Raw genomic sequence first — 26,333 nt, forward strand, 5'->3', positions numbered from 1 at the left:
AATGTCGATACTTTCTCTGGGTGGAGTGCAGGTGATGCATAATAAATCATTAGTGAACCAAGCCAGCATCTTGTTAGGCACTGTGCTGGTTCCACAAGGTTATAGAAGTATATTTCTGAAGCAACTCTGGTACTAAATTTTGATTCTTTAAACAAGTTGCTGCTTCTGACGGTGATTTTCTTTCCTTCTCCTCCTCTGAAAAACTTTGTCTTTCATTTTTTTTTTTTTAAGGAGCATAACTCATTAATTGCCACTAATAATAGCAACTGCATGATGTTTTATAATTCCTGAAGAAAGGTGCTACCAAAATCTAATACATCTTAACTCTACATAACTTTAAAGTTTTAATGAATACATTTATAGAACATGCATGTGGTTAAGCCAAAAAATGAAGCCATTAATTGCCAAGTTGGATTTAAGCCCTAATTTCCTTCCTTTCCAGATTCTGAATGCTCCCATATTGGGCAAATGGGTAAGTGCTGATGCTTTGTTCGGGGAACGTGGCCAACTCACTGTCTCAGTTGCCACAAGTCAGGACTCCTTTTAAATCAAAGTGGTAGTTAGCAGTTACTCTTCCTAGCAAGAACTGATAGTTCCAGCGAGGGACATTGAAACTCTCAGTTCCTTTTTAGTTAGTGTGTTTTTTGTCTCTTAAGAGCAGGTTATTAAACCCTCCTCTTGCCCCATCTCACACTCAAAACTCATAGAATATTTCATTTCATACATCAATGACTGAATACACTTATTTTTCAGCAACTCATGGAACAATTTCTAAAATACACCATATTTTAGGCCACAAAGCAAACCTTAGAAAATAAAAAAGAGAGAGATAAAATACCCTGAATTCTATCAGATCACAATGGAATGAAATTAGAAATCAACCGTAAGATAAAAAATAGAAACCACTCCAATACTATTTAGTCAAATAATTTGAATGATAACTGTCCCTGGAAAGATTGCCTGGTAACATGATTCACACAAGGTGGGAATGCTTAACTTTACTACCTGCCTTATCCTGGTGCTGATGCCCTTTCTGTTCCTCCTTGCTTACATTTCCTACTTGCTGAACAAAAATACCTTAGAGGAGTATCAAAAAGGTGCTGTTGTTGAAGTTTGAGTGGTCTCCCCAGTCCCAAGGAGTGAATCCTAGTTCACAATTTACTTTCCATTCTAAAGTACATAAACAAGACATTTAATATTCTGGCCGAGTACCTTCTGATTAGAAACAGAAGGAACCATGGTCACCAGGCACATTTCCTCTTCTCCACATGGAATATAGAACTCTGTTACAGTGTTTCCAACTTTTGTCCTTAGGATTTTCTGTCTTACATCCTCAAGAACTCCAGCAAGCTTAAGTCCATGTGGTTTATATTAATTAATATTTTTGGATTAAACATTAGTACTGAGACTTTAACCTACATGAAAATTTATTTAACAATAAGCACATTATTTGTTGACAAAATAACATTTTTTAATGAAAAATAATGATTTTTCCAAAACCATGAACTTTAGTGAGGAAAGTTTTATGTTTTTGCAAAATTCTTTCACATCTGATTTAAGAGAAGACAGCTGGGTTTCGCATATCTCTGCATTAGTCTGTTGTCCAATGCTATTTTAGTTGATGTGTTTTCAGAAAATAGGGCCTCTTACAGATGGGTAGTTGGAAAAGAAAGAATCACCATAATAGGCTGTTCAGGTAATTGTGGAAATTCTTCTTTAATACTATACCAAAACTTGACAGGTGGTGATTTCTTACAGGTTTCTTGCAGGTGGGAGATTGAAACAATTTCAAAGAACTTTCTGTATACTGTTAAAGTACATTGATGTTTCATTTTGAATGGATCTTTTACCTCTATATGATTTTGTGACATTATACATTTGATCCTTGGAAAATATTGGTGAACTGAGTTATGCAAATCTTTCAGATGTTGACACATTTCACTATATCAGATCAAAATCATCACATTTAGTAATATTATCACCAGTCTTATCAGAAAGGTCTTTAAATATTGGAAAGCTATCCAGTTCACTGTGGCAAGTATAAGTTCTCCAAAATTCTAATTTTCATCTGAAGGTTAGAATTTTATTATTGATGATAAATACTAAAAGTTGTTTTTGTTGAACTGTCCTATTTTATTTTCAAGAACACATCTGCAAAAACCCTTGTTTTTTCTATCATTCATTTGTTCAAGTAAAAATGTCATTCAGTGAAAGTGCAGCAAGTTCAATTTGCAACTCAGTTCCTTTGCAGAACCCTTATAAACCAGAAGCTCTTTACATATGTTTCTTACTTTGTCACACAGAACATTAAAAAGATGTGAATTCAAGGGTTGAGTTTTAATAAAATTTATAATCCTTAGAATGAAAGTGTTTGGAGCTCTGTTTTTTAATTTTTTTTTTAGAACCAGTAATGTGTAATATTATCAAAGAATTGTTTTGGAAATACTTTTGACCTTTTGGACCCCTGTGAAGATCTTGAGGACCCCCAGGAATCTGTGAACCAACTTGGAGAATGTTGTTCTATTACATATTTCTAAATCCCTAGGTTACATTAGCAGATATTCCCTCATGAAGAAGTGGGGCTGTGCTATATTTCCTCCCTTATTCAAATACCAAAATAAAACAAATAGACATTTTTTTTACACTTGCCACATTTTGGTAGTTCCTCATCCCAATCTACCATAACAAGCATGAGTTGGGTCTGAGCTTTATCCTCAGTTACCAGTTTCTCCTCTCTCAAATTTCCTTTGGCAAGTCTCTGTCCATCCTGGCATTATGATGTTGACTTCCACTCAGTTTCCTGAGACTCCCCATAGCTTATCCTGAGTTCTGCATTGAATCATGCTCCTACTGAGTTTTAATATTTTACTGTTGAGAATATCACCCTCAGTTGCACAGTCAGTACTTAAAGGTCTTTGCTCAAATATAGCCGCAATGTGAAATATATGTATTAAGGTCAAACACACTTCTGGAAACTCTTTTACTGATTTTACCAAATGAAGAAAATTATTAGATTACCTATTTGTTTTTTTTTCTTATTGTTCTAATTAGTAGTATATGAGAGTAAAATGCACTTATGCACATTGATACATCATACATAAATGGAGTATAATTTCTCATTTTTCCTGATTGTACATGATGTAGAATCACATAGGTCATGCAGATATATACACACACACATATACATATACATACATACACACACACACATACATAGGGTAATAATGTCTAATTCATTCTACTCTTCTTCTACCCCCATACTCCTTTACTCTAACCTTTTGCCTAATCCAGATTACCTCTATTCTTCTCTAGCCCTCACCCCCTTACTGTGAATTAGCATCTGCATATCAGAGAAAACATTCATTCTGTTTTTGGGGGGATTGGCTTATTTTCTTCCCTTAGCATGATATTCTCCAGATCATTTCATTTACTAGCAAATGCCATAATTTCATTCTTTAAGGCTGAGTAATATTTCTCTGTGTGTATAAAATCACATTTTTTTTATTCATTCATCAGTTGAAGGGCATCTATATTGGTTCCATAGTTTAGCTATTGTGAATTGAGCTGCTATAAACATTGACGTGGCTGAGTATGTTGACTGGGTATAAAGCAGAGCATGAGATAGCTGGGTCAAATGGTAATTCCATTCAAAATTTTCTGAGGAATCTTCACACCGTTTTCCATAATGGTTTCACCAATTTGCAGTCCCACCAGCAAAATGTGAATGTACCTTTTCTCCCACATCCTGACCAACATTTATTGTTGTTTGTATTCTTGATAATTTTCATTCTGACTGGAGTGAGATGAAGTCTTCGTTTTGATTTGCATTTCTCTAACTGCCAAAGATGTTGAACATTTTTTTTCATATGTTTGTTGATCTATTGTATTTCTTCTTCTGTGAAATGTCTTTTCAGTTCCTTAGCCCATTTATTGATTTGGTTATTTGTTTTATTGGTGTTTTTTGACTTCTTTATGCATCCTGGAGATTAATGCTCAGAGGTACATGTGGTAAAGATTTTCTCCCATTCTGTAAGCTCTCGCTTCACATTATTGATTGCTTCTTTTGCTGAAAAGAAGATTTTTAGTTTTATTTCTTCTCATTTATTGATTCTTGATTTTACACTTTAGGAGTCTTGTTAAGGAAGTCAGATTCTAAACTAGCCTACTTTTTCTTCTATTAGGCATAGAATCTCTGATCTAGTGCCTTAGTCTTTTTTGATCCATGTTGAGTTGAGTTTTGTGCAGGGTGAGAGATACAGGTTTAATTTCATTTTGTTACATGTGGGTTTCCAATTTTCCCAGACCATTTGTTGAATAGTAGGCTATCTTTTCTTCAGTAAATGTTTTTGGCACCTTTGTCTAGTATGAGATCACTGTATTTATGTGGGTTTGTCTCTGTGTCTTCTATTCTATACCATTGGTCTACATGTCTATTTTGGTGCCAGTACCATGGCATTTTGTTACTTTAGCTCTATGCTATAGTTTAAGGTCTGGGAATGTGATACCTCCTCCTACTTCACTTTTCTCACTAAGGATTGTTTTGGCTACTCTGTGTGTCTTATTTTTCCAAATGAATTTCATGATTGCTTTTTCTAACTCTATGAAGACTGTTGTTGGAATTTTAACTGGAATTGCATTAAATCTGTTTTGGTAGTATGGCCATTTTGACAATATTAATTCTACTTATCCAGGAGCATGGGAAGACTTTCCATTTTCTAAGGTCTTCTTCAATTTCTTCCTTTAGTGTCGGCAGTTTTCATTGTAGAGGTCTTTCACGTCTTTTGTTAGATGATTCCCAAATAGTTTATTTTATTTTTTTTGAGGCTATTATGAATGGGGCAGTTTTTCTGATTTCTGTTTTAGTAGATTCAACACTGATATATAGGAACATGATTGATTTATGGGTGTTGATTTTCTATCTTGCTACTTTATTGAATTCATTTATTAGTTCTAGAAGTTTCCTGGCAGAATTTTTTGGATCTTCTAAATACAGAATCATCTCATTGGCCAATAGTGATAATTTGGGTTCTTTTTTTCCTATTTGTATCTCTTTAATTTCTTTCTTCTGCCTAATTGCTGTGGCTAGAGTTTCAATGATGATGTTGAATGGAAGTGGTGAAAGAGGGCATCCTTGTCTTGTTTCAGTTTTTAAAGGGAATGCTTTCAATTTTTATCCATTTAGAATGATGTTGGTCTTGGGTTTAGCATAGATTGCTTTTACTATGTTGAGGTATGTTCCTATATCCCTACCTAGTTTTTTTTCTAGTGTTTTGAACATGAATGTTGATATATCTTGTCAAATGCTTTTTCTGCATTTATTGAGATGATCACGATTCTTGTTTTTAAGTCTATTGATATGATGAATTATATTTATTGATTTCCATATGTTGAACCAATCTTGCTTCCTTGTGATGAACCCCACTTGATTGTGGTGCACTATCTTTTTAATATACTTTTGTATGTAATTTGCCAGAATTTTATTGAGAGTTTTTGCATCTATATTCATCAGGGATATTGGTCTGAAGTTTTCTTTCCTTGATGTGTCTTTGTCTAGTTTTGGCATCAGGGTGATACTAGCTTCATAGAATGAGTTTGAAAGGATTCCCTCCTTTTTTATTTCATGCAATACTTTGAGAATTATTGGTGTTAATTCTTCCTTGAAGGTCTTGGAGAACTCGGCTGAGAATCCATCTAGTCCTAGATGTTTCTTGATTGGTAGGCTTTTGATGACATTTTCTATTTCATTACTGACAATTGTTTAAATCATGTATGTCTTCCTGATTCAGTTTGGGTAGATCATATATCACTAGAAATTTGTTGATGTCAAGATTTTCTATTTGATTGAAGTATAGATTTTCAAAATAGTTACTAATTATCTTATGTATTTCAGTTTTGTCTGTTTTGATATTTCCTTTTTCATCAGCTATTTTAGTAATTTGAGTTTATCAATTTTATCTATTTTTTCAAAGAATCAACTTTTTTGTTTTGTCAGCTTTTGAATGATTTCTTTTGTTTCAATTTCATTGATTTCATCTCTGATTTTAATTATTTCATGTCTTCTACTGTTTTGGGTGTTGATTTCTTCTTTTTTTCCCCCTAGGGCTTTGAGATGTAATGTTAGCTCATTTATTTGTTGACTTTTTATTCTTTTAATATATGAGCTTAATCCAACGAATGTTCTTCTTATCGCTGCCTTCATAGTGTTTCAGAGGTTTTGATATGTTTACTTCTAAGTTGTTGTTTTTTTTTTTTAAATTTCATCCTTGATTTCTTCTGCTATCCATTCTTCATTGAATAGTGTATTATTTATTCTCCATGTGTTAGAGTAGCTTCTATTTTTATTTTTGTTATTGATTTCTAATTTCATTCCATTATGATCTGAAAGAATGCAGGATATTATCTCCTTTTTTTTTTTTTTTTGGTATTTACTAAGGGTTGCTTTGTGGAATAAGATATAGTCTATTTTTAAAGAAGGGTCCATGTGCTGCTGAGAAGAAAGTGTATTTGATGGATGAAATATTCTATATATTTCTCTTAAGTCTAAATTATTGATTTTATTATTTAGTTCTTTAGTTTCTTTATTTAGTTTTTGTTTGAAATATCTGTCCAGTAGTGAGAGAGGTGTGTTAAAGTAATCCAGTATTATTGTGTTGTGATCTATTTGATTCTTGAAATTGGGAAGTTTTTGTTTGATGTACATAGATACTCCATTGTTTGTGGGCATAAATATTTATTGTTATGTCTAGCTGATGTATAATTTCCTTAAGCATCATAAAAAGTCCTTCTTTATCCCTTATGATTAACTTCGGCTTGAAGTCCACTTTATCTGAAATGAGAATGGAAATCCCTGCTTGTTTATGTGATCCATAATAGTGGTATGTTTTTCTCCTATCCTTTCACCTTCAGTCTGTGGATGTCTTTTCCTAGTAGGTGAGTCTCCTGGAGACAGCATATTGTTGCGTCTTATTTTTTAATCCAATCTGCCAGTCTATGTCTTTCAATTGATAAGTTTAGGCCATTAATATTCAAGGTTATTATTGAGATATTATTTGTATTTCCATTCATTTTAGTTTATTTCTGTTTTTTTAATATTCATTTTTTAGTTTTAGGTGAACACAATAACTTTATTTTATTTTTATGTGGTGCTGAGAATTGAAGCCAGTGCCTCACACATGCTAGGCGAGCGCGCTACTACTTGAGCCACATCCCCAGCCCAATATTTCTGATTTTTAATTTGAATTAGTTTCATCTTTGATTAACTACTCATTTAATGTAGTTTCTCTTTTTGCTGGTTTCCGCTTCTTTTTTTTTTTTCACTTCATCCTCATGGAATATTTTGTTGAGAATTTATTTTAAATGTAAAGATGCTATTGAAAGCAAATTGGGTAGGGCTCAGAATATTTAATGTTTGGGGTTGGTCTTGGGTTTGCAAACTGCAGATGTGATTCCTCTATTTACCATCTCTTTGACTTTCTATAAGGTATGCTACCTCTTTGATTCTTATTTTTCTCTTCTCTGTAAGAGTGTTCATGATGTTTATTTGTAAGGGTTGGGTGAGGATTAATCTTGCGTGGAAAGCAACGTGTTGCACATAGTAGATAGCAACTGTTTTAAAAAATACATCACATTTTATGAACTTGGTAATTAGAGATTTACCAGTTCTGTTCTATAGAGTGCATTATTTTAGTATGAAACTGTGCCCTTGCAATGTAGAAAAGTGGTTTTTTTGGCATGTGTGCATAGCTGAATTGTGAAACACTTTTTTTTTTCTTTTTTAAGCGTATAAGTAATGGATAGCAGATGAGAGACAAAAATGCAAGAAATCTTTTTTCAATATCCAAACATGACAGCAAATAAAATTGTCTTGTTCAAAGAATAGAGCCCTTAATTGGATGGGATTTTTATTTGATTCGTGATCTAAGGCTCATACTGTGGCTTGGATATATTCTAGCCCCATTACTGTCTAATAGCTTACTTATACATTGGCTGGTCGTGCCGAAGGATAGGTTTTATTCAGAGAATCTCCTCTTAATTCCAAACTTAGAAGTAGATGACAAAGCATAAAATGTCTGGAGTGATAAAACTGAATATAGAATGAAGCATCACTTGCTTTTTCTCAGATGCTAGACTTTTTTTCATGTAACAGAGAAATACCTACATGGTAGCGTGTATTGTGTTTGCACATACCAAATGAGCTGTAGACATGGCCTTCAGGTAACATAAAGCAAATAATTTTTTGTTGTTGTTGTTGCCAGCTGGGGTATAACTAAATGCTTGCCACTCTCCCTGTAAGTTAGTCATTTTTGATCATTGGTCTAGTACATTAAGAGGTGATTTTTCTGTTAGACATGATGCACGTCAATAGTAATACATTGTCCCAAACTCTTAATATGAAAAGATATTTTATTTCACTTTTAAAATCATTCTGGGGTTTGAGGAACTTTCTTTTTCAACCCATTACTGGCTTTGGTAAAATCTATCTTGATGAACATATAGGCAAATAGCTATTGAGAATTTTGGATTCATTAGCAGGGCTTATTCCTCTGGCTATATTTCCTGATAATAGTTTTCGGTTAGATATGTGAGTGTCAGAGAGCAGAAGTAGTAAGAATTTGTCTTGTGTGCTCATTAGTGGATGCATACAGGATGAGGTAGCAGGAGACAGTCTGAGGAATAATCACTACCTTCTAGTTCTTTCCCTTCATTTCATCTCATTCTTCACTGTGTTTATTGGGCATTAGTTTAAAAGCCTTGCATTGAATAGGAACTTTGGCAAATGTAAATATTTGATGTAAGTATTGTGTGGGCTCAATTTTAGCAAATCCATTTCTTTCAAGAAGAAGACTACAGAGAAAATGTTTGTACTGATTTAGGAATGTTAAGAATTTTGGGGAGTGGCTCCTCAGAATCCTGCAGTATGTTAGTCATGTTTGTGGCTATGATTTTCTTGATTTTTAAAAATTTTGTTCTTTAATCCAAGCTTTTAGAAAGTACAAAATGTCTCCATTTTAGGGTTTTAGAAAATGCTTCACACATATATTTACATTGACTGTGTGTGTGTGTGAGAGAGAGAGAGAGAGAGAGAGAGAGAATGGCCTTGAAGAGCAGACTGTGGCATCTGATCATGTGAAAGGTGGGGTCTCTGTCTAGCAATGCCCCACCCTCCAGCTGCTTGGCTTCTGTTAAAAGGGCTACAGAGTCTCTGCAGAGCATCAAGGATGCTCTTCCTGGTATGGCTCTTCTATGCCATCTGGTTCAGGACTATGGTCTTACACCCAAAGGCAGATTTCCTTATTTTACAGGGAGTGAGCCACATTCCTCAACCAGTGGATGAGGAATTCCAGCCATTCCAGCTACCCTTGCCTATGCCTATGACCTTTCTATTTAACCCAGATCATGGAGTACCAACTCACTCAATGAAAACTACTGTGTTGCAATTTTGTTTGTGCTACTGGCCAATACTGTGATATCAAGCAATATGTTTGATCTGGGCTTTTAGTTTCCTCATACACAAAATGAAGTAATTAAATAAAAGGCCCTGTTTGGTGAATTGGTAATTTTCATGAGAAAGGTGAAATTATTGAGATAAATGAGGCTTGGCACTGACATGATTGGTATGCTGTTTATCAAGCTGTAGAGATCTCCAAGTACATTGTGGCACTATTTTGGAAAGATGTGTGGGATCGCAAATGTTGAAGAGTTTTGATCATGACTTTGTTCTCAAGTAGAGCATAAAGCTTTTTGTTAACCATTTTTAGAATGATGACTGAGGGTTTCCCAGTACAGTTTTCTTAAATACTCTTGTCCTAACCAATCTTCTTATGCCTAAGTGTAATTTTTTTTTTTTTCAATGTGGCAATCACTGGTAATTGAGCAGTTGTTGAGCTCAGGCTGTGGGTTCTCTCATAGTGGGTAAAAGAAGCATGTTAAGATGATGAAGATGTTTCCCATACACCTGAGATGGAAACTTAGAGAAAAATAACAGAGGCAAAATGAAATAATAGAATCAAAGCATGAACTACATAATAGAGGTAGTAGGAGAAGAAATAAATTCCAATTGGAGAGTTGAGAAAGGATTCATAAGTGAGATGAATACATACCTGAGTTGGGCCTACAGAGATGAGAGCTAATATTAAAATAGGAAGAGGAAAATAAAAGGTTATTTTGGGCAAGGAAGGAAGGACATTATGGATTGAAGCAGTCAAGGACATGGAGCACATGTCTATGGGAAGAGAATGGAGTTTTGCAGAAAAGCGTTGATGGAGAAGACCAGTAGTGACTATTGCTGTAGTGTAGGCAAGAGATGGTGTCTTATATAACTAGGGGAATAGTTGTGGAGGTGAAGAAAACTGAGGTCAACTTAGAAAATACGATGGATGGCATTTCTTTCTCTCTTTTTTTTTCCTTTTTAAAGAGAGAGAGAGAATTTTTTAATATTTATTTTTTAGTTTTTGGTGGACACAACATCTTTTATTTTTTATTTTTATGTGGTGCTGAGGATCGAACCCAGCGCCCCGTGCATGCCAGGTGAACGTGCTACCGCTTGAGCCACATCCCCAGCCCCTTGATGGCGTTTCATATGGGGGTGAAGCAGAGAAGTGTAAGAATGAATCCTAGATTTTTGGCTCTCATAACTGAAAAGTACTGCCATTCACAGAGAAAAGAAATAAGGTTTTCAGAAAGAAAGTCATACACTCAGTTTTGGTCATCTATGTTGAGAAGTCAGGTTATTCGATTTCAGTAACAAATCCTGGTAGACGTGTTTGAGATCCATCTACTTTTATGTAGAGGAATAAGCATGGATGAATTCATTAGGGATAAAACATCTGTATAAATAAGCAGAGTATCTGTGATTCAGTGAACACTGAGAAATTTAGACCTATTGGCTGTGTGGAATTTGCTGATTCACAAAGGAGACTGAGAACTGGCCATGTTCAGTCTAATGGCATGAATATAAAAGGGAAAACTTGTACAGACACATTTGAGAAAGAGGGTGATGAAATATTGAGAAAGATATGGTTAGGAAGGAGAATAGAAGAAAGACCCAGTCATGGGTGTTATAAAAGTTATTTAGGAATGATCTTAAAAATACTGAACAAAAGCAACTCTCCCCCGCCAAAAAAAAAAAAAAAAAAAAACCCAAAAAAAACAAAACCCTGAAGTTTACAGTATTCATTCTGATGATAAAGCTAACTATTGGTGAAAACAAAATATTTCAGTAACTGTGTTAGGAGAAGGAAAGGTGGAAATGTTGTAGGACCCTAAATGTATTAAGTTCCCCTCAATGGTTTAAGGAAGTCAAAAGATGATTTCTGAAGTTAATTACTTAGGGCAATCAGAAATGCTTATTTAGAGAGAAGGTGTTAATATTCAAAAGTACTGAAACAAATATCTAAAAGAGTTGCCTCTGCATCATTTCAATTTTAAAAAATCAAAGTAATGCTTATGTATGGTTTAAAGCAGGGCTGGAAAACCATTTTTGTAAAGGTCCAGTCAGTATTTTAGCCTTTACAGATTATATGATCTTTGCTTTTGTGGTACATAAGCAGTGAAGACAGCACTCAAGCCAATGAAGTCAGTTCCATTAAAAACAGTGGTCAGGTGGCACCTTCCCATGCAGACCATGTCCCTGAAGTAGCCCCTTTAAACCCTTTATTTGTCTTTTAATTTTTTTCTGTAATTAAAAAAATATGATTCAAGGAATAGCAGTATACTTTTATTTCTAAATATGAATCTTCAGCTGTTTCTTAATCCATCAATTTTAGACATTACCTATTTACATCCTATTAAGGTGGTTGAAAACACTAGCTTTCTTACAGCTTTGCCCTCTTTCCCTTGCCTCCCAAAAGTATTGCTGGAATTTTTAGTTAAATCTGTAATTAGTGTTTTTTACTATTCTGACCATGCTGATACTGTTCACTCTTGACCCAATAACTGGAATTGTTTGTTATGCAGAATTTTGTTTTTTGACATGCATGTATTTTATTTGCTGAGTTTTCTTTGAATCTCAAGTAGTTCTTTCTACTCGTAAGAGTTGTAGAAAATGGTTCTCACTACAATTTTTTTCCAGAGTAAAACCCTTCATAAAACCTATCAGTTTTGTGTTTTCTTCTAGTAACACTGTTCCTGGAACTCTTAATTGTCATAATCCAATCAGGGCTGGTTGTTCTCTAAGGCCCAGGAGGTTAGCATATTTATTGATGTCACTATTTGAGAATTTCCTTTCTATGTCTTCTCTATTGCATTTTCTGTTTCCTGGGTCCCTCATTTTGTTGAAGCACATTGATCTGATTACCTGTGAGGAATGGTGGGGAAAGAGGATTACCTGTAAGTCTGGCTTCTAGCTTTCTAGGATTGCTATTTTTTAAAAAAATATTTTTTTAGTTGGAGTTGGACACAATACTTTTATTTATTTATTTTTATGTGGTGCTGAGGATTGAACCCAGTGCCTCCCACATGTTAGGTGACTGCTTTATCACTGAGCCACAACTATAGCCCTGGGGTTGCTATTTTATTGCACATGTAAAGCAACAGTTTATGGGCCACATTGGTCTACAGAGTACATTTCAATCACAGAGAAAAACTGGGAAAGAGAGTTTCCTCCTGCCCCAAATTTTGACATATGAAAAACGTCTCTTGCATTTGGATACTTGTGTTTCTGGACCTTTTGCTCATATCCTGTTGACTTTGTTTTCCAAGCCAAGAGGCTCCCTTTGCCCTCTATAACTGTCAGATTTGAGGAATTACACGAAGTAGTAATAATGGGCACCGTTTGTTGTACAAGTGTTGTAAAGAGAGGGCTATGTCAGATGCTGGGATTACAGAAGAATATGAGACAGAAATGGCTCTGCCTCTGTGGGATTTAAGGTTATGGTGTGCCAAGAAAGGAAATATTTATATATGCATCAATGCATATGCCTGTATATGTACGTGAATATGTAGTAAATTTCTCACAATCCAGTGAGGGTAGACTGTGTGGGGAAGCATGGATTTCATATGAGTTGTAAAGCTAGGCTTATTGATTTATAGCCCACCCCCCACCACAAACACACACTCTAAACACTTTCATTTTGTGTACAGGGCTAGATTATCCTCATTATGTGGGACATTCCAACTCAAGACTGGTGAGCCTTATAATCAGGAGTTTGGAAGGACACTTCTGGGAGGCAAATAACATACAGGTCCTTCTGCCCTTCTGGAAATATTTTCATTTAAAATAAAAGGCACCACAACCATATTTAGTAATGATATAAATCTACTAGAAATTTATTTTGTAGAGGAAAATTTTACTTGGTGTGGGGCAGGGTCCTCTTGGTGAGGATGAGAAAATAGTTAATACCATGTGCTGTTTCTGCACCTCTTCCCTACATATTCAACCTGATGCAGGAACTAGTTTTCCCACCGACACCTCAGGGTTCTTTTTCTGAGTTTCGACTTTTACAAATGACAGCAAAAGTTCTTGCCCAAGGGTGTACCATGTGGTAGTAGACCTGATTTCCCTTCTCCCGTCTGCCACTGACTTACCTCCAGTCTTTGCTCAGATGTCACTCTTTCAATGCCTGGTCTGACCTTCCTATTTAAAAAGACACATTGCTGTATTCCTTACCCCGTCCCTATTCTCTCTCCTTTCCAAATTGCTTATCACTTACTAACATACCATTTAATTATGTTTAATTATTATCTTTATTCCTCCTTCACTAAAGTTTTAGCTTTATTCCTTCCAGAGGCTGGGTTTTTAATTCTGTTTTGTTCAGAGAGGTTGCAGGAACATTCCTTGTTGTGTAATTGGCAGTCATGGGTGTGTGGTCCAGGGTATTTCTGTTTCTTCCAAACTGCCATTGCCTGTATCAAAAGATCTAGGTCACATGGTTTGAGCTTGTGCTAAATATAAATACGATGGCTTGCTCTGTGATTACACCAGGTTTTCCCCACTTTTTTGTTATTTCATTCTGTTTCTCCTAGTCCACACTCCTATGACAAATGCACAATCAATGTCAGAAGTAGTTTTAAGAGCTGGGGACATAGAACACCATAGAGGTGTTGGAATCAGAGAGCTTATGCACTAGTTGGGAAGATCAAGCTGTAAAAATTAACAAATAATTGAATAAGGATATCTCGTGATCCTCATCATTACAAAATTGGTAGAGCATTAGCTCTAGAGGTAGTCTGAGAAGGGGATATGTGAGCTCAGCTCTGCCTACTTGCTTTCCTATAGTTGCTGTTTTCTTTTAGCTACACCTGTGATCCATCTGTAGCTGTCCAGAGGAATGACTTTGTTGTTAGAAGAACAAAACTAACAGTAGCAAGCAATATTATCTCCAGTACTTTCAGAGATCAGAGACAGATAATCCCTCACTATTCATATTGCTGCCCTACTTAAAAAAATTTATAAACAGTGAACTGGGGGATTAATTGATGAGGTATTTGTTTATCTTGCAGTTAACCTACTTTTCTAAATACTGCCACCAGTACCTCTTCTGCTATAAATTAAAATTTTCCTTTCTGAATCATAATTTCTTCAGTGATGGAGCCAGAAAGCACTGTTCCAGTAAAGAGCTAGTAGCAATGGCTATTACCCACATAAAACTTTAAACCTTTCTCCCTCATTCATATGCACAAAGGTAGACACAACTGGGAAATAGTATTGTCAAAGGCATATTTTGGAGTTACTGTACCAAGGTGTCAGCATTAGAACAGCAAGGAAGTTTGAGTTTAATTGGCTGCATTAAGTAAACTGTGGGTTATTACAAATTTGTATTCTAAAATTTATTCATTTTAAAATTAATTTTGTGGCAGAATATTTTTTAGGGTTTTATAAGAGATAAATTATTTTAAAAATTAACAGCTTTCACTTTCTTTGGAGAGAGGGCTGCTTTCATTCTTTGGATGTAGGTTTTGCATTCCTTTGGACCACACAAGCTTCTAAAACCTTGGCATTGAGGGCTTTGGAGTATAAAATTTCATTGGAAACAAATAATGGAAAACATGATTTTTTAAAAAAATCAGCTGTTTTCTTTAAAGTTATTTTAAATCATTGTATTTCAGTATTATTAATGTGGGTTAGTGTTTTAAAAGTATTTCATACTGAATTTTTTTAAAAAATACATGTTTCAATTAAATACATTTGAAATGTGTTAATTTCAGACTTTTAATACTTGATTTTTTATATAATTTTAAGAGTGCATTGTATTTAATACTGATATTTATTTAAGGGTTAATGCATTTAAGAGTAAGCATTTAACTTGTTATTAGGTCTATAGAAAAAAAAAGACTTCCATATTTTTGTGAAGACGTGGTGGGCTGCAATGATATGGATAGTAGATTTAAAACTAATTAAAATATGTTCTTTATTTAAAAAAAAACAATTAACTAATTAAGCCCCTTATTTCTCCCAAATAAGTTTAGGCTAACCCTAGAATTAAAAAAAAATGGATGTATATTTTTTTCTTTCTACTAAAGAAGAAGAGGCTATTAGTGATATTTTGAAAATTTGGATTGTGAGATAAAATAAAAGGAATTCCCTGGAATCATCCATGCTTCTATACTGAAATCATTTCTGTTTAAAATTATACATCATGGAGAAATTTCTTTTGGTTTAAGCTCTGTGTATTCTGCTTTCCTGTTAGATGGGAAGGCTGCTGTAGGTAATCATGAAGCCAGTGAATTTCTACCAGGTTTTAAATTTATGAATTTACTACTTAAGGCTTAAAAAAATGTTAGGATTTTTTTTTGGGGGGGGGTGTCAGTGGGAGGTGTGTAGGGATGAGTGTCATTTTGGAGTGAGAAATTACTCTTTTTAAAAAGAATGTTCTAATCAATAAAATTCTGTTATTTTTTCCTTCTACCACAGTAATTCTTTTTATCTTGGGATTGAAATTTTCTCAAATTTGTTTATTAAAGAATTTTCAGATTACACCTTGAATAGCTGATAGATTAGGAAATTTTAAATAAGACTTTGTTTGGAGATGCATTGTAATTGTGGCATCATGCCAAACTGCCATATCTATTATTCTTATGACATAGAAGAATTTCTTTTAAGAAGTTTCTGTACCTGTGGTTTTAAAGCCCCAAAGATCTTCCAGGTTCTAGACACTGTAGGTCCAAGTGTTGGGAATTTTTCCACTCCTTTTTATCCTATTGCATCCTTGAGATATGGTGACCCTAGCCTCCATTTGACTCCTAACAGGGTGCAGAGTATATACTCCATTATGCTACCTGTTCCATTCACAGATGGCCCTTTTTGAAAGTCTTTCTTATGCTCAGTTTCCATCTACCTGTCTATTGTCCATGTAACATTTTTGGAGCAACTCAAAACACACTGAATATTGTATGTGGAAACCTTCTAATTTGATGAGAGGTCTGATATGCTCCTTTAATTTTTTTATGTTTACTGTTTACCGAGAGCTTAAGAAAAAGGAGAAGATACGAATTTGAATAGTGTAGCTAATTGAACTTGTATGAGCTGAGTGTGAGCCTCTATCTTAGAGTGAGAACAGATGAGAGACTCTGTTTGACCTTGGCTGTCTCAGTTCCCATGTGCTTGTGGTTGAGTCTCTGTGGCCCTAGTGTGAGTCTGAATGTTTAAGAATTTTTCACAGAACATGGTCTCTGCCATAATCCAGATACTTCATCTGGTGCTCAACTGAAAAGATAATAAAATACTCCAATTAAACAAAAAGTAGTGTTGGCCTTACTGAGAGGAAGTATGTTCATTCTAATATGGTTTCTTCCTCAGGAATGTACAGGGATAATTTCATCGGTGAATTTTGCCTTACTTGATAGCTTTAAGAGCTCAGTGCCTTGTAAACTATAGTTCTTCTATATTTGAAATAGCAAAATGTTTCACTTTGAGTCTTTCCATTTGAACAAACCTAAATTAGTTCGGTGCACACATCCCAAGACATATTTCTAGCCCCCATGATCTTTTATGATGTGGGTGTTCTCCAGCTGATTAACAATCCCCTCTTAAAATTTGACAAAAACTTCTGTGGTATGGCCACATCAGCACAGAACAAGGTCATGACTCCCTGTTCTGGACATAGTACTTCTGTTGCCAGAGCCTGAGATTCCAGCAATAACAATCTTCACAGATCCATCCCACTGTTAACTCACTTAAGCCTGTGGTCAATTAATCCTCTCCTGTGTGTCCTGGCAGTTTTGAATAACTAGTGGCTAGTGAGCTACACATTTAGCTGGTAGAATAGTCTGGTCTTCCTTTAATTTGTTTTAAGATATTTTCTTTTCTTTTACTTCCAAGGAAACCAGAAATCTAGATTCATATCCTGAGCAGCTTTTGGTGGTCTTCATCTGTTTACCTGTAGATGTATATTGTGTGAAAGGAGCCATTAGGTATTTCAGTTTGAAAGACATTCTTTTGGAAGTACAGTGCACACATAGGAGAGTACGCAGGTCAGTGTAGCTCACAGAGATTAAGGAACTGAATGTGGTTCCACACACCCAGGGCTTTCCTCTTTCACTCCCTGTCTTTCTCCTCACAGAGAGTGGCCAGTCTTCTGGCTACTCCTTGTTAGTTTGTTATGCCATGTGCAGAGTTGTACAATATGTACTTCTTTTGTAGTTGGGTGTTCTTGTACAATGATACTGAGAGATTCGCCCAGATTGGTGCATGAACTTGTAGTTCTTTCTTCTTGCTGTATGGATTCCATTGCACGAACATACTACATTTTATCTGTTCTTCTGGCAATGAATATTTGGATTATTTCCTGATTTTAAGGTATTAGAAATAATTCTGCTTTGAGTATTCTTGTTCTTACCTTTGGTAGTAACTCTCTATACTCCTTTCACTTGGATACAAACCTATTTGTGAAATTGCTGAATTTTGTGGTACATTTTTGTTTAGCTTTATGTTCAGATATTACCATTTTCCAAAGTGATTGTACACATTTACATTTTAATCGGTGTTGTATAATTCTGTTTGCTCCATATTGGCACATTCCTGACCTTAACCAAATCTTGCCTAATTTGAACAAGATTTACATCTTCATAATATTGAGTTTTCTAATCTGTCACAGTCTTCTTCAATTTTTAGTGCACATTGCACATTTCTGTTAGACTATTCCAAAAAATATTTGATTTTGGATGCTATTGTAAATGTTATTTAATTATTTTTCTTTTACTTATTTTGTCTGCTTAGTTATTTGTGTTTCTTGTTTTCTAAGATACTTTTTATTGTGAACTGGTTGTGATTATTCACAAATGCTTTTTCTGTGTTCATTTTGATGATCAACTAGTTTTTATACTTTTTTCCTATTAATTTGATGAATAACTATGATTGATTTTTGAATTTTAAACTATTTTTGCATCACTGGAATAAATCACAATTGGTTATAATGTATTATCTTTTACATACATTACTGAGTTTACAAAAATTTATTTTTATTTAACATATGCATCCATGACAGACCAGTGTATAGTTCTCTTGTAATGTCCTTGTTAATTGTTAATATCAAAGTTATGCTATTCTCATAAAAAAAAAGTCTAGGAGAATCTCTTCTTTTTCTAGTTTCTAGAAGCATTTGTATAAAGATTAACACTATTTGTTCCTCAAATATTTGGGAGATTTTTGCCTCTGAAGTCATCTGAGTCTGGAACTTTCTTTGTGGGAAGATTGAATTTCTTTAATTGTTTTTATATTATATTTTCTATTCCTATAGTTTTTTTTTTACTAAGTTTATCGAATAATTTGTTCATTTTATGTAAACAGTAAAAACTTTAGGACTGTTCTTTTTCTAGCTAAATTTTTTTAGCTTGTTTCCCTAATATATGTATCAAAGGGCATTACCAACCTGTTCAACACTGCTTTAGTTGCAATCAACAATTACTTAATATTTAATCATTTTTAAATTAAAAATACTTTCTCATTTCCTTTATTCATCTTTGGAGTATTAAGAACTTTATTTTCTAATTTTAATTTATTTTCCATTTTTAAACAAGTGGACTTTTTCTAGATCTCTTTCTGTAGTTGATTTTATTGTAATCAGAGAACACATTTTTTAATTTTTATTTTTTATTGGAGCATTGTAATTACACAGAAAGATTCATTATGCTGTATTTGTGCATGCATATAACTTAATTTACTTAATCTCCTTTCTGAGTACCTTCTCTTTCCTGCCCCTTTCCCTCCCTGGATTGGCTTGCCTTTGGAATTTGATACATGTTCCAAGTACACTTTTAAAGAAAGTGTTTTCTAATCTTTTTGGTTGTATTATATGCATACGTATACATCTCTGTGTGTGAGAGAATATATAAATACAAATAAGGTTAAAATTGTGTTGATGCTTTTTTTCCCTGAGTTCTTGGTTTATTATCAAATCTCTCACTGTATGTGTGTATGCACATGTTTGTGCTGAAGATCTGTCCATTTTGGCAGAGTATTCATTGAAATTAGATTGTTGTATAGGTTAGAGACTTGCTTTCTCCATGTTGGACTGACACTTTCCTCATAATGAAATGTACCCCTTTATATTTAGTAATACGGTTTTCTTTCTTTCACATATTCTTTATATGATGTTAGTATTCCTATACCCTCTTTCCCTTGGTAGGATCATGGATTTTTAGAGCAGGAAGGGAATTTATAGATGGTCTCATTCATCCTCATTTCACATATAACTTGGGCTTTATTATCTTGTTGTTGACTACATCAGATGCTGCTTTCAACCCAGCATAAGAACTCTGGGTCCCGTTGTGGTTCTCCTGAATTCTTTGGAAACACTGTCGATTAAAGTGGCTTCAGCCCATTTTCCTCTACGAGGCTTTTGTTCTGAGGTTTGTGCTTGGTGGATCTTTTTTGGGAAGGTGAAGCATGTTTTGAAGATCATTAGAGGAGGATTGCAGTGATCTTTATATTGGTGACTTCTTCTCGGAAATGATTCTTTCCTTTCAGCTGTCCGTGCTGTTCTGCTAGGTTTCACGTAGGCATCCCTTTTTGTTTTTTTCCTACATGGCCCTGTGGCTGGTTCCTCAGAGACTCCTGTTCTCTGCCTACCCGAGAGTCTCTAGACATGTTCTGACACATTCGCCTTCCTGGGTGCATCGTGGAGCATCTGATGACCTTCTGGTCTTGGGTAGAGGGACGAATACCCCCAGAAGGTTATGGCAAAAGTAGCATATTTTCATAATTCTCTATCCAATGTTAGATGCCTCCAACTTCCATTTTGTTCTCAGCAGTAAGAACCTTTTCCACTGTTGTCCAAGCCCTCAATTCTATGATTACGAAGAATTATATTTTGAAACTTCTCCCACTTGTTTCTCTCAGTTGTGAAGCACTGGTAAGGCCACTTATATGAAGAATATGGAGCCTTGCATTACGTGTCCCTTTGTGTTTTCTGTACTTCAGCCTGTGTGTGTGGCACATCATGCAGGAGGCCATGGATCTGCATGCTCACTAATGACGAAGTATCTGAGGCCAGGAGCAATGTCATCTTGCCTGGGCCCATAGACTTGTGTAAGGATACAAATAGACCTGCTCTCCTGCTGGTTCCTATGTAACTATGCATTGTATTATTACTTAATCTAAAAATATATACATATTTTTCTACTTTAAAAAATGCCTATGTTGGCTCTGCTGCTTATTAAGCACATGACCTTGAGTAAGTCAGTTCCCTTACTCATGCCTTGGTTTCCTCATCTGTAAAGTGGATTGATGACTATTTTATGAGGTTGTTTAAGGATAAATGAGTTAGTCATATAAAACTCCTAATCCCTGTTATACATAGCCTATAGTAAGCACTAAAACAAATTATCTGCAGTTTGTAATAATGACAAAATTAATGAAATATCATTTTGTGGGTACACACCACCAAATACACATTGTTAATTGTATAAAGAAAACTCTTTCTGTTGAGTTCCATTCCACCGTTGTTTTTGTTCCTGCAAGTAAAAGTATTCTTGTAAAAACAAGAAGCCTCTAACTAGTTGCATTGAGTGCACCACTGACTAAATGCAGCCCTTCTCCTACCGTTGGCCTTTCTTTTGCAGTGTTCCCTCAACTTTGGGTTGTTGTTGCCATTGAAAATTTTTTTCTTGTCTTGTACCATAGACATTTTGCTCAGGAACCTCTAACTTTACCCTCTCTTTTGATTATTGTCACAATCCTACAGTTTTAGAGTATCTGCCTTGACAGTCTACTCCTTTAGGTACTGCAGATGGAAAGTTATTGTTCTATACTTTGATAAATATACATTACCCAAAGCATGGGGTCAAATTTCATCTTCAAGACACAGTGGAGGGTATTTCTTGTTATTAATATCAATGCTTAGGGCTGGGGTTGTGGCTCAGTGGTAGAGCACTTGCCTAGCATGTGAGAGGCACTGGGTTTGATTCTCAGTATCACATGTAATAAATGAATAAAATAATGGACCATCAACAACTACAAAAATATTTTTTTAAAAAAAATCAATGCCTGTTTGGAACGATTTCTACATTTGATCATTAAAAACACCCTATGACTGTCTTCTTCCTGTAATGCATGCATTTTTGTTTTAGTTTATTTTTTCAATTTATCCCTATAGATAAATTTATTTTAATTTAAATATTCCAATAGGGTTTTACATAAATGTATATTATTTTTAAAGAGGATAATATATGTTAGAAGTGGAGAAAACCCAATGAGTGGTGTGTTATCTTACAATACTTTAATGATCCTGGGAACACAGGTAATAAGACTGTTGCAAAGTAAGCAAATGTGTTAGAGAGATTTTCAAAATAATTTGAAAGTTATATGTATTACAGATATTGGTGCAGTACAATGGTAAACTAAATGTCACAATTATGAAAAAACATGGTAAATGCTTCCAAGTGATTAATTGTGTGAACCAAGACACATATGTGAACATCTTTTCATATCTGATCAGTTTTATTCCTCATGGCAATAAAGCCAAGTAAATGAGATGCAAAATGTTGACTGCAGTGTAATGGTTGAAATTTTAACATGCATAAAAGAGTCAGGGTAAATTTACAGTCTTATGAAGGCTGTAGGCTGCAAATATTGAATGTGTATTCTTAATGATCTATGGCACCATGGCCAAATACCACAGGGACAGAACCGCGGTCGGTACATGCTGGCTTATTGATTTTCTTTTCTTGGATGTATATAATATTAATCCTGAGACTGATTTCCTATGGCTTGTCTGTTTTGGTTCAGGGCTACAAGTGTGACCATCATGAATCTACTCTTCTCCAGAGAATATATGAAATGACAGCATCCATGTGCAATAGGGAGTCTTAATTAGAGTCGAGTAAATTCTGGTATTGTATATTTAAGTGTTTTTTGGTCAAATACATTATTTCAAAATTATCAAATTGCTTTTTAACTTGATTTAGTTGTATATTCTTTTGAATCAAATTAGAGAAGTGCCTGAGTTTCAAGTCCTGTTATTTTTCAGAATGTCTTAGGTCCCATGAGTGTGTGTGTGCAGGAAGAATGCACTGTGACTGTCTTACCCGCCTGAAGGAATTCTCCTTAGCTAGGCTTTGGAGATTGCGGCACCCTTGTCTGCCACTCTCTGTATAACTGATCACATCATTTTTCCTTCTATAATATATGTGTATATATATGTGTATATATTTAAAATTTTCTCTTTTAAATCTGGACTCTGGTTTTCTTCTTGCTATTTCTAGGCAGGAAGCAAGGTGGACTTTAACTTACACTGCAGTTGTTAGGGGAAATTGTTTGTCATAGTTTTATGTGATAAAATCTGCTTTTACAAACCAAGCACAAGAAAAAAGCAGACAACTTAATAGATGTCTGCTTTTAAGTATAAATATTAAAAAAAGCAAACCCTTTAGAATATATCACTTTTTGTAAACATGGTTGAAATCAACAGATTTCATCTAAAGAGCTTTAATATATCAAAACCCAACTCAGTGGAAGTTTATAGAAATTAATTAAATTGAACTCCTTTCATAAGCAGGCCATTTTTTACAAGGAAAACATAAACTCTAGATTTTGGTTGAAAGTCTAGGTAGATTTGGAGGAATATGGTGCTGTGGAGTGACCCCAGAATAAAGATTCTATTACCAAAGATTGCTTGGGGCATTCAGACAGTCCAGTGCCCAAGACACAGTGTTTTTTTTTTTACACTTCAGTATCCTCCCTGTTTGGAATCTCGCCTGCTATACTTGCTCATCTTTTATAGCACAATCTCCATGAGTCCACAAAGATCTCTGGTTACAGAATCTGAGTGATGGGTGTTTTATGCTTTTTTTACCTGATTACATTTTCACTGCTCATATCTTTGGAATTGCTATCTGGCAATAGTGAGGCATTTAAAGTTTCTTGGTAAATCATGAATATTTCTACAGTAAGTCTAGATTTAGAAGCAAATGAAACTCCTTTCAGGTTACTAAGAATTGCTCCTTATATACTATATAGAACACTTAATTTTGAAATGTCCAAAGCCTACCTAAGGAGAATTCCTTTAGATTTTTATCCTGTCACTTTATAAGGTTGAATTACTGGAAAGCTATGCACTTGGGCCACATTTCAGTAGTCCTCCAAATAGATGCCTTAAAAGAATTATTATTTAATAGTATGCCCTCGCCTTTTATCAGGGGTCAGTTAAAGAGAGAGCTATATGACAACCATTTCTATTAGCTTTCATAAAATTGCAGTTGCATTCTGTGGGTTATGGTAGTTCTTACTTTTAATAAAGATTCATGTGATAAGGACTTAGAGCCTTATCCTGGAATTTCCATCTCTTTTCACACACTGACATCTGTTCCTTTATTGGATACTGAGTACTTTATAGCTAAATAGTTTCCCACTTTGAGGGGCTTTCTAAGAATCACAGAACCAAGTGGATTTTGGCTTGGATATTCTGGTAAAATCCTTACTTATGTTTTTTCTTCACTTTCTTTTTGGTTTGTGTTCTTGTCTCATTGTTACAATGACTCACTTTCGTATCTTTTCTGGAAATGGAAATAACTGAACTAGACCACTCCTTTCCAAATTCTACTATCAGAATAAGCAGTTCTTAATACTAAGCGATGGTTTAGTTGGAAGTCTCTTCAGTCGCTACCTCAGAGAACTCGGTTCAACTCAGAACACGGTTTGCAATTTGCCGCCAAGACTCAGGAGGTAGGAGCTCTCTGCTTCATGTGTCATTGCATAATCTAGAGCTGAGGATGCACATAGAGCCTGGGATTTAAAAAGATGAAGGGCTTGGAGGTCACCCATTCCATCCCTATATTCTAAAGTGACAGCTGTTGCAATCACAGATTTCTGCCTTTTAGATTTTTTCTTTGCTTTTTTTTTTTTTTTTTTACTACAGCTTTGGGACCTTAGTTTGAACATTCATTCCCCATTTCAGGAAGTACTCTCAAGAAGATGTTTTCTAGCATCCTCTTGGCATTATCTAAGTTGTGGGGGATTATAAAAAGTTCTTTGAATATGCTTTTCAAGATACTGGAGCAATTTACATTTGCTTACAATTCATCTTCAAGGAAAATTGATGCAATATGTATACTTTGATTCACTGACTTAAACAGGGAAAAAATGCCAACCATTTATCCAAATAAAAAGACGACATTTGTTTTGGTTGTTTGAAAATGTTATTATTACTAGAGCATATTATTAATGAGTCAATTTATTTCTCTTAAAATTACATTGTATCATTTTTTAAAAGAAGATGGAGTCATGAAACATTTTTTTTTTAATACCATAGGATCCTGGTTACTGGGTGAAGATTCATCACTTAGAATACACAGATGGAGGCATCCTGGATCCAGATGATGTCTTGGCAGATGTTGTTGAAGACAAAGATAAGGTAGATGATTCTAAAAATGTTGCTCTTTGTTTTCCTCTATGGAGATGCATGTTTGCAAGACATTGAAACCCTTAACAAACTCATGTGTCAATTATTATTAAAAGATACCATCTGTTCAGGTTTAACCTAGGCAGCCCATAAATCACAGTTCTTCATCAGATGTTTGGAAAAACTTTGTCAAGGTTTGGGAGCCTGTTTGTGGTGGCCTAATTAGCAGACACTTCATTCCCAAGAGTTCCTGATACATCTCAATAAATTAGTGTCAGCCACTGAGGTTGTTGGAATTTTCCTTGTGGTTGCTGGCTCTGGAGTTTATTCTTAGCCCTTGCTAAATATTCAGCTTAATGCCTGAGGTCTGAATGTGCTTTGCAGTAGAGAATATCACAGGGAGGAATGCCTCCTGAACTATTGTGACTATTTTTCATAATGTAGCTGGCCACCAATTCTCTTGAGTAATAGTCCTTATTTTCCCCATTTATGTATGAAGATTTGAAAAAATAATAATAAAATATTTTGTTATTAAAAAATAGTCCTTGTTTTCATTGCTGAAATTTTAAAAAAAGGACTAAATTGAATATTTCAGAAAGTTTTGAGCCTGTTCTGCCACCTATGTGGGAATAATTCCATTGCAAATACATAATTTTATTTGTATTTTTCTTGTGGTACTAAACTGAGAAGGGTGTAAAAATAAAATATTCAGTTGCAATATGCTGGATTATTGCTGTTGAAACACACTATTTAAAATTAATTCTGGGTGGGGTTCCTCTTATCAGTGTCTAATGTGTCCTCCAAAATTGAACTGTTTCCAAAATTTCTTCTATTATGTATTTATCCTTAGCATGGTTTGTACTATGCTAATTCGTGTTTGTAACATGTTTTTCTGCAGTTTGGAGTTGTGTGTGTGTACACATTTGTGTGTTTTGATCTGGACTAGAATATGAAAGTGTGTGTGTGTGTGTGCATGTGTGATTTATTGAACTCAGTCAAACTTACGTTTTTCTTTTTCTGCAAGATATTTTCTGACTCTTCAAATTTATATTCATCTTTGGAACTCAAACTTAGTTTGCTTTGCATGGAAACTACCAATTTTCCAAGAAATTTATCTCCCTAAGTAGCTTGTCAGCAGCCAGAGGACAGGGACAGGGAAACTTTAGTTTCTTTTGTGTTTTTTGTGTTAATAGTGACCAGTGCAGTGTCCTATACGAGTCTGATTCTTTGGGAACACTTACTGAATTAATGTCACTCTCTCCAGGTGACTCTTGCTAGATAATTTTGATGCACTTCCTGTTTATTTAGTTGGTCTCAGTAAAGAAAAATGCATGATTTACTCTCAGGCTCCCAAGGGAGGGCTTTCACTCATTTTTCCCACTTGCACTTTCTGCTTCTTCCCCAGGACTACCCCTTTCCTTTGACATATTCTAGGTCTCTAGGGTTTTTATTAATGAAGGCTCTTCCTGCCTCAGATTTCACTAATGTCAGTGTATTAAAATGAAAAGCTGAAAAATGGCAAATTAAGAAGGGCCAGAAGAAAATATGCCCCCCCCCCCC

At 34.8% G+C, this 26,333-nt stretch overlaps 1 protein-coding gene across 2 annotated transcripts in view; it reads left to right on the plus strand.

Annotated features, from left to right (window-relative positions):
* Window positions 1-26,333, plus strand: part of Pard3b (par-3 family cell polarity regulator beta) — a 981,002-nt gene that overhangs the window by 104,419 nt on the left and 850,250 nt on the right. For both annotated transcript variants that reach the window (XM_048808385.1, XM_048808386.1), the window contains exon 2: window positions 24,684-24,785. In XM_048808385.1, the coding sequence (XP_048664342.1) occupies window positions 24,684-24,785 (102 nt within the window). The remainder of the gene's footprint in view (window positions 1-24,683; window positions 24,786-26,333) is intronic.

The sequence above is a fragment of the Marmota marmota genome, unplaced genomic scaffold (genome assembly GCF_001458135.2).
Source record: "Marmota marmota marmota unplaced genomic scaffold, marMar, whole genome shotgun sequence".
Lineage (NCBI taxonomy): Eukaryota > Metazoa > Chordata > Mammalia > Rodentia > Sciuridae > Marmota > Marmota marmota.